General features: G+C 46.7%; 1 protein-coding gene across 6 annotated transcripts in view; it reads left to right on the forward strand.

Annotated features, from left to right (window-relative positions):
* tenm4 (teneurin transmembrane protein 4) overlaps nucleotides 1-9,280 on the forward strand; it is a 114,046-nt gene extending 104,766 nt beyond the window's left edge. For all 6 annotated transcript variants that reach the window (XM_071917532.2, XM_071917533.2, XM_071917535.2 and 3 more), the window contains 3 exons: nucleotides 302-1,916; nucleotides 4,067-4,209; nucleotides 8,522-9,280. In XM_071917532.2, coding sequence (XP_071773633.1) covers nucleotides 302-1,916; nucleotides 4,067-4,209; nucleotides 8,522-9,280 — 2,517 coding nt within the window. The remainder of the gene's footprint in view (nucleotides 1-301; nucleotides 1,917-4,066; nucleotides 4,210-8,521) is intronic.
* Nucleotides 9,281-9,827: the final 547 nt, after the last annotated feature.

Raw genomic sequence — 9,827 nt, forward strand, 5'->3', positions numbered from 1 at the left:
TGTTACCACACAGAGATGCAAGACCTAATCAGCCTTATAAAAGAATAAGAAAGGAGCGCTTCTTGGATCTGAGGTAGTAGAGGACAGCAAAGACAGATGGTTGGCGGGTACAATACCTAAACAAATATACTGGGGATATTCCTTGCCAGTCACGTAAGGTACATATGAGGAAATATGCCTTTATTTCCTCATATGTACCTTACGTGACTGGCAAGGAATATCCCTAGTATATTTTCCTAATAAATCTTATGTATCTGAAATAACTCTTTTCTATTCTGACTGCTTCCTCTTCTTTCCACAGTCCATGGTCCTGCTGCTGTACAGCCAGAGGCAGTATATCTTTGAGTTTGACAAAAATGACCGCCTCTCCTCTGTGACCATGCCCAACGTGGCACGGCAGACCCTGGAGACCTCCCGCTCCATTGGCTACTACAGAAACACCTACCGGCCCCCTGAAGGTAACGCCTCAGTGCTCCAGGACTACAGTGAGGACGGCCAATTGCTGCAGACCACCTACCTGGGCACGGGCCGCAGGGTCATCTACAAATACGGCAAGCTCGCCAAGCTGCTGGAGATTCTCTATGACACCACGCGCATTGGTTTCTCCTATGACGAGGTGGCCGGCATGCTGAAGACGGTCAACCTGCAGAGCGAGGGCTTCACCTGCACCATCCGCTACCGGCAGATCGGCCCGCTGATTGACAGGCAGATCTTCCGCTTCAGTGAAGAGGGCATGGTCAACGCCAGGTTCGACTACGTCTACGACAACAGCTTCCGGGTCACCAGCATGCAGGCGGTCATCAATGAAACGCCGCTGCCCATCGACCTGTACCGCTACGATGACGTGTCCGGCAAAACAGAGCAGTTTGGCAAATTTGGAGTAATCTATTACGACATAAATCAGATTATCACCACGGCAGTCATGACCCACACCAAGCACTTTGACGCTTACGGTCGGGTGAAGGAGGTCCAATATGAGATCTTTCGCTCACTCATGTACTGGATGATGGTGCAGTATGACAACATGGGCCGTGTGGTGGCCAAGGAGCTGAAGGTCGGGCCCTACGCCAACACCACGCGCTACACCTACGAGTACGACGCCGACGGTCAGCTCCAGGTGGTCTCCATCAACGACAAGCCCCTGTGGAGGTACAGCTACGACCTGAACGGCAACCTGCATCTCCTCAGCCCCGGCAACAGCGCCCGCCTCACGCCGCTACGCTACGACATCAGAGACCGCATCACTCGCCTGGGCGACGTCCAGTACAGGATGGACGAGGACGGTTTCCTCAAGCAGAGGGGGAACGACTACTTTGAGTACAACTCGGCCAGCCTGCTGGTCAAGGTGTACAACAAGGTGAGCGGCTGGAGCATCAGGTACCGCTACGACGGCCTGGGCAGGAGGGTGTCCAGCAGGAGCAGCATGGGCCACCACCTGCAGTTCTTCTACGCCGACTTGTCCAGCCCCACGCGGGTCACCCACATGTACAACCACTCCAGCTCCGAGATCACCTCGCTCTACTACGACCTGCAGGGACACCTGTTCGCCATGGAGCTGAGCAGCGGGGACGAGTTCTACGTGGCCTGCGATAACATCGGCACCCCGCTGGCCGTGTTCAGCGGCTCGGGCCTCATGATCAAGCAGATCCTCCACACGGCGTTCGGAGAGGTTTACCTGGACACCAACCCCAGCTTCCAGCTCATAGTGGGCTACCAGGGAGGCCTGTACGAGCCGCTCAGCAGACTGGTCCACATGGGCCGCCGAGACTATGACGTCCTAGCCGGCCGCTGGACCACGCCTGACCACGAGGTGTGGAACCGCCTCAACAGCAACCGCATCGTGCCCTTCAACTTGTACATGTTCAAGAATAACAACCCTCTGAGCAACAACAAGGAGATAAAGTGCTACATGACTGGTAGGTTTGCTAACCAAACCCATGTTTTATAGAGGTCTGCTGCCTGTGGCTGTTTTTTTCTCTTTTTTTTTTTTGAGTTTGAACAGCTGCAAATGAAACATGCTCCAACCAACAGGCAGCCTCAAAATAACCAAAACAATTATTTGAATTGTTTACTGACCATAAGAAAATGCTGTATATTCACAGAAGTCTGGGTATAAGGAGCTATTTAGGAATAGCACTGTTGACAGATGTTAAGGGGGTCCCACAAGAGCAATCAATAATGCATATTACTGCTTTTGTGGTGCTAAAATTTCACTGTCATGTGGAGGGGGAGTTAAGGGCCCAGGGCAGTTTTTCCAGACAGGCTCCCCCATATCTTAACACTCATTCCTATGTTACACTGCTATGGCTTGCAGTGCAGTGAACAACACTGAAATAATCATTTCAGTTTTTTTTGGTCAAATTTGCTGCATTTTTATACAAAACAACAAACCGCAAACGGAAGTGTAGCTCCTGCCAACATTAAATTGAAAGCCGGTGTGCAAGGGAGGTTTTTAAAGAGCTTCCTCACTGGGACATTGAGGTTGTTTTTCAGGCTCTCCAGACTGTTCTGTTTTGTACCTGGGCGTGTATGTGTGTATGTGTGTGTGTGTGTGTGGGTGTGTGTGGGTGTGGGTGTGGTTGTGTGGGTGCGTGCACGCGCGTGTCCAATGGCTATCGTTTTGAAAGTGCTCAAAGGGAACAATGGTGTACAGCAAAGCCCCCTCTGTTGTTGAACACTCAGGTCCCTTCCCAGAAATATCACATCATTCTGTGTTGCTTTGTGGTGGGGAGGAGGTAAATGGCAGTGAAAGCACCCCAGTGGAGAAGGAAAGCACAATGGATCCACAGAAACCCCAGCCAGGGCCTGTTGTATCAACCCCTTTGGCTGGAAGGAAAACAACATTGTTAAGGATACTCTGTGGTTAAACCAATCAGCTGCCATGAGATTTCACTCACGAATAAGCAAATTGTTTAATACACTTTTCATTTTTGCATTACATTTACTAGATAATATTTATTCTGGCTATGAAATAATACACTTTCTCCTTTTCTCCTTCATTCATTTACCTGTAGACAGCACTGAAATGATAAAGAGTCACTTTTTGTCCAGGTGAACTCGAAGGCTTACACCTCTCTATGTTCAGCAAAACCATTTAGCCGCCAGCCAAACAGAAAGACGTTCAGCTTCACAGTCCACCATTAGGGGCCTGACTGGCATTTGAATGCTAAGCAGACTGTTAGATATACTGGAGTGGGTCTGCCTCAATTGTGATTGATGGCGCTGACATTTCCATTCCTTTCACTAAATTACCAGGGTCCTTTCATTGTCCTCAAACAAATTCTTATTTAAAAAAGCTTTGTCAGGTGCCACAATGTGGCAATGCCAAGCTGTGACAAACTTGCCCCCTAAGTGTCACCGCAATGATTCTGCTGTCCATAACAAATACATCGGACGGGGCAAGAAACAAATGGCTCGGATTTAACGGGCTGTGCTTTCAGTCATGTCTGTAGCCTTTTCTGTGATATCCAAAATTAGTGACAACTCATCACAGGGGATGACAGCGGGATATGTTCTGGCAGTCTTGGTGGCTCAGGCTGCTGATAGGTATACCACATCTTCCTGACTGCATGGATTTGAATCCCACCACACCTCACTTTTCGTTTTATCAGGAAGAAACCTAACGATGAAGAATCCACTGACTCTTCTGTAAAATCACATGTACTGTATGTGAAGACTAAGCTGGGCTGAGAATGGCAAAAAATGAAAGTGTATATAATAATTAGCACAGCAGCCACTCTCAGATGTCACTTGTGCTTCTGGGAACCAGCTGTGTGTCATTAGTGCAGCACCTGTAGGAGTGGATATGAATCATTGCCACCATCTCAAGTGTTAATCATAGCTTGTCCACTTTCAGAAACAAATCAAGTGTTCAAACAGAGTGAAGTATTTCGAGGAGACAGCCACTTGACCACACAATGTCAAGCTGTTAAAAATTCATCATTCTTACTGTGCCGTGGGGGTTCTCTTGAGCCAGAAGTGATTATGTCCATTTAGATAATAGTATATGTAGGAGCTAATTTGCTGTTTCTCTGTGTGTGTGTTTGATGTTGTCCCTCCTCCACAGACGTGAATAGCTGGCTGGTGACCTTCGGCTTCCAGCTGTACAACGTCATCCCCGGCTACCGCAAACCGAACACAGACGCTATGGAGCCGTCCTACGAGCTCGTTCGCACCCAGATCAAGACGCAGGAGTGGGATAGCACCAAGGTACGCCAGTCACTCTCACCTCTCCCGCCTTTCACCTGACCACAGATCATCCTCTTCCACCCCTGCTCCTCTCCTTTCCAACATCATTAGCAAATAGACATGCTCTGTGTAGCCAGACTCCCGTAGGAGCCGCCAGCTATCAGGCCAAACCACGGCCCAGTGAGCCAGGTCTCTGCTCCTGGCCCTCATCTTGGGGAATGGGGTCAGGCTAAACAGCTCTTGTAATTGTCCTGCCATTAGGGAAATTCACTCTCCATTCCCTCTACCACTGCCCATTGATTTCATCTCAGTCTTACACCCTTAGCCAGAGTCTGAGAAGTAGCAGACATGCTCTGATTCCCGCGTTTATCAGCCCTTTTAAGTCGCCTCCAACTCACCTGAATTATTGAAGAGGCTGCTGCTGTTGTCTTGGGTTTGGTTACAGCTAGACTAGACAATGCCACCCATCAGGAGGCCAGTGGCAGGCCAGGCCAGAGTCATGTTGAGCGACACTCGGGCTGTTACCTTAACACGATGGGCTTTAATGGCTAATAAAAGAGGTGTCCTCTCCCATTTGGAAGGCTAAAAGCCCCTGGAATGATACAATACAATGTTATCCAAAGCTCTGACTTTCAAACTAACCAACCGTCTGAAAGGGCAGAATAAGTGATGTGAAGAACTATTCTACTGACTGTGTGACTGTTGGAGTTCCCTTTTTGATACATGCAACTAAAAGCAGTTAAACTAGCATTTAAAATTAGAAAACGAGGCATGTCCAGTGCATGAGTTTGTGAATTATGTCTCCTCTTTATTTTCATAAATCCTATTTTCTCCAATTGTTTCTGTCCAAAACATAGGATAGAAGTATATTTCATTCCATTGTTGCAAAGGTGTAGCCCATATTATGGGTTTTAAAGGCATGCTGGGTGTTTGTTGGCTCTGACAATAAAAAACGGTCAAGTAATGAAACATGACAACATGTATGTATTCACCTGCTCTCATATACGCTTCATATGCATTTAAGAGTCATGAAAGGAAGTGTTACTTGAGGCACTACAGCACGCCACGGTCAATTACACAGGAAATGAAACACGTTAGAATCTGAAGATGGTATTTTGCCTCTCCTGTAAACTACAGGTCATACAGTATGTGGAGTGCAAAACCATAATGGTAGAAATCCCAGTTAGGTCCTCGACTAGCATGCTAACATGCTTTGGGAGGGTTCCTGTCTAAAACCCCCGGGGCCAGACTCGTGCATGCAGCTTGTGCCTCCCACTCCATAGGGAATCTCTGTGCTCACCCCAGGTGCAATCTACAAAGGAGCCGCAACAGAGGAAGAATCTAATTGAATTCGAAGACGTTCCAACTATTTCCATTTCAAATATTTGAGAGCAGATATGATGGAATAGGGTAGTAGATTAGATGGAATAAATGCAACTCTCTCTCCAGGCGTACAATTGCAAAACCGACGGAATCAGTTGATAAGCCGGGCAGAGGCTTCGACTCTTTACCTGCTGGCTTGTCATCTCAGACCTAGCAATTCATCAACACTTTCGAATGCCAGAAAACCGTTTATCAACAGCCACTTTTAGCCTTTTTTCAAAATTACTTAATGAGTGTAATTGGCGGGCAAATTGCTGCCGGTGTGGTGTTTCACTGTGGGGTCAAATACTGGCTTTTAAAGTACCAGTCCTTAACCCCAATTTTAAAAAACAGGGTAACCCCACCACAACAAGTCAAGATATCTGGTTGGTTAGGTTTTTCACTATCAAATTGTTGGGATCTTTAGTATGTCAAAGTTAAATATGAGTTGTATTTTGAAGCTATAGTGACTTTGTTTATATTTTCTTTGCCTGGAAGCACTGGATAAAAGTAGGGCCCATTTGAGTAATGATAGCATTGAAAGCTAATTTTCCATCTACAAACCATCCTTTCAAGTATATATTCAAGAATACCCATGATAGGGCATAACTGCTCTAAAAATCCTGTATTGAGGCTTAAAATAGATATGCTAGCCTAGATTTTGAGGTTTTACCCATGTTTGTCAGGGAGCTATTTCCTTTTCCACACCTCTGGAGTATTTACTGCAGGTGATATGTAAGGAAATGTTTGAGATAATTAGTTTTTTACCCTGTGTGCGAGGCATGATATTCTTATCTAGGACCATGGTTTCTGAACTGACGCATGACTAAGAATTGCAGCTTCAAAAATGGTGCTTTGGGCTGGTTAATGCTATGTTGGTCCTAACTGCAGATGGCCAAAGCAGCCTAATTAAATGTAGGGTTCTTTGAAGCATAAATATAGCCTTTAAACTACACACGGTATATCCTGTAGACTTGGCTTTTTATATAGATATATATATATATATATCGTGTATATATATATAAATATATATACAGGAGGAAAGCACGCCTGCCTTTCCATCTCCTTTCATTTAGGCCCCTATTTCACCATGCTGCTGAAGCCGCATACAGATTGAAAAATGCGGTGAGGGGCCAGACAGATGAGGTTTGCGCTGTACAAGGCTTGATCTCTGATTCTGAGCTGCGCTGTGGGCTGATTGCACCCCACGCTATGTGAATGATGCCTCTCTGGGAGTGTCCCGGGAGGGTGTTTCAGTAAAGTGGAGGACATTCAGCCCCCCCCCCCCCGCTGCCCTTGGGACAGCTGACCGGGTCATCGCGTTGGCACGGTAAACAAACATGCAGTGGCATGGTGTGAAGTGTCCCCCAGGCCATCGCTCCCACCGGGCCCAGCGGCACAGTTGAGCACCCACCACCTCCGCACCCCCCCCGCCGCTGCCAGCAGGGACGCGGGATCCGATGCCGTGTCACATGGAAGACAGGCTGGACGGGGTAGATAGGCTGGTCACAGCAGCCTGTGTTCCTTGTCCATCCCCACCCATACCCCCAGCCTCTAGCCACCCACTGATGGAGCCGCAGAGAGACAGAATTAGAAACTGTCAGTAGGATGTTGGTCGTGATTGGTTGACAAAGAGTCCTCGGGACGCTCTCAGCCCCTTATCTTGGGCGATGGCAGGAAGGCACAGCGTTCGAGAGCCTTTTTGTTGCTGCTCAGATCTGTTTGGGCGTCTGTCTCACTGTGTGTTGGCCAGCTCCCATCTCATATCACTATCCTCCTTTTAATGTCTCTTTTTTTTTTTCCTCCTGAGGAGTATCTCTGTCAAGTAATATTAGGACACAGTATTAATTTTGGCCCAAGGGAATGTGGTATCTATACAAAGCGTTGGTGCTTTAAGGAATGAGATATATACAGTGCATACCGACTGAGTCCTGTTTCATATTTGGCACAGCGTGGCTGTCAGAAGATAGCAATTTCACCCTTTTTCAAAATATCATGCCTGTCATAAATGATCAGAGAGATTTGCATTTGCTGACAAACACCTCTGCCCGGCCGTACCTTGACTGCGTGATACATTCACAGCTTCAAAGAATCACGGATTTGTTATTTTCCATTTATAGTAATTGTGGGGGAAATATGTCAATATTTCTATATGTAATGCATTGAAGATATTTAACCGAACAACAGTATGTATATGTGGTCAATGTGATATTTTCCACAATAGCTTATGGTTTATTTCTCCATCTTGTGTTACATTTTTTTGTCGTTGTTTATAGTATAATGAGCTTAATAATGATGCTTAAATGAAGCCATTGGAGATTTTACCCCAGACCATTCCTATTGAAAACAGATCTCCAGGAAATAATTTATGATTAACTTTCTTGAAACTAGTTTTTAAGAACATCTGTTTTCAGCATTAGCAGCTTGTAGGCTTTTGTTTATTTGCTGGAGGTTTATTTGCCAGCATATGTTAGACCCACATCATATGTTTTTTTTGGTTTTTTTTGTTAAAAAGTCATGATTTCCATCACATTGATGCAAAATTAACATTTTAGAAACCATCACAAAAAATTGACGAATCATCCTCATTCAGTCATACATGTTAACATGAAAAAGAATGGCTTATGCTCCGTAGTCAGAGCATTGAATATGAAATGTTTGAAGTGTTAATGAAGCAATATGATTCTGAGTTTTGAGAAAGGCAGCATCTGAAAATAGACAGTGCCGCTGAGTTTCCTCATGCAGACTATGTCATCAGGATATGAAACTCACACCAGAGAGGATGCCAAACAGAGGTGTGAGGCAATAGGAAAGTCTTGGTAGATACTTGATAGAACATCTTTGAAAAAGTAATTCAGTGATATCGTATCATTTCTTTTCTTGCTCAGAGAACAAACAGAAAAGATATTTCATTATGTATGTAGGCGCTGTGGGGGCTGTGTGACTAACAAGAATTGTCCTTGTTTTGCAGTCTGTGCTGGGTGTGCAGTGTGAAGTTCAGAGGCAGCTGAAGGCCTTTGTGAAGCTGGAACGTTTTGGACAGATCTACAGAGCCAAAAGTGCTGGCTGTCCTCAGACTGAGGACAAGAAGCTCTTTGCTTCCGGAGGCTCCATCTTCGGGAAGGGGGTGAAATTCGCTATCCGAGACGGCCGCATCAGCACCGACATCATCAGCTTGGCCAACGAGGATGGCCGGCGCATGGCTGCAGTCCTCAACGATGCTTTCTACCTTGAAGACCTGCACTTCACTATCGCCGGGATGGACACCCACTACTTCGTGAAGCTGGGCTCAGTGGAAGGAGACCTGGCCCTCATCGGCATGACAGTGGGCCGGCGTACGCTAGAGACAGGCGTCAACGTGACAGTGTCTCAGGTCAACACTGTTCTCAACGGCAGGACTAGGCGTATTACTGACATCCAGCTACAGTACGGCGCGCTGTGTCTGAATACGCGTTACGGCAGCAGTGTGGATGAGGAGAAAGCTCGAGTGCTGGAGCTGGCCCGGCAGAGAGCCGTGGCCCAGGCTTGGGCCCGGGAGCGCCAGAGACTGAGGGACGGGGAGGAGGGCTCGCGAACCTGGACCGAGGGAGAGAAGCAGCAGCTCCTGGGCTCGGGGAAGGCGCAGGGCTACGACGGCTACTATGTGGTCTCGGTCGACCAGTACCCAGAGCTGGCAGACAGTGTGAACAACGTTCACTTCATGAGACAGAGCGAAATGGGCCGAAGGTGACATGAACACGAGGCTCTGGAGTGACAGACTCAGACATAGGACATGGGACTTCTTGCCAAAGACAGTTGCGTACATGACCACTTTTTTTGTTTCTTCGACTGTGCTCAACTTGGTTTTTAATATACTGTAAAAAAAAAAAAAAAAACATGGTTGCAATCAGTTGCACTGTATTAATAGAAGAGTGCCCTTCTCCTTTTGAAGATTCTTTAACAGTCTTTGCCCTCCAAGTGCGGCTGCTAGAGGATGAAAATTTGCGATGTCTGTGACTTATTTTTGTGACTCCATTTCCTCGTCCCTGTTGGTGATTCTGTTCAAAGGAATCCAAGAGGAGTATTGGTAATGCATTATGTTCACTGGCTCACTCTGCTGCCAGACTAGCAGATTGTTATTCACAAGCTTGCTCCATTCTGCCTTTTCTGCGCCTCAGCCAAGGAGATTCCTTCTCTTTTAATCGCTTCTTTTTTATACTTGAAAACCTCATAGCCCCAGTCATCCATAAATAATGAGAGAATTTTCTGTTGGCGGTAGACCCCTTCATCAAAACCCC

This window comes from Centroberyx gerrardi, chromosome 6 (genome assembly GCF_048128805.1).
Source record: "Centroberyx gerrardi isolate f3 chromosome 6, fCenGer3.hap1.cur.20231027, whole genome shotgun sequence".
NCBI lineage: Eukaryota > Metazoa > Chordata > Actinopteri > Beryciformes > Berycidae > Centroberyx > Centroberyx gerrardi.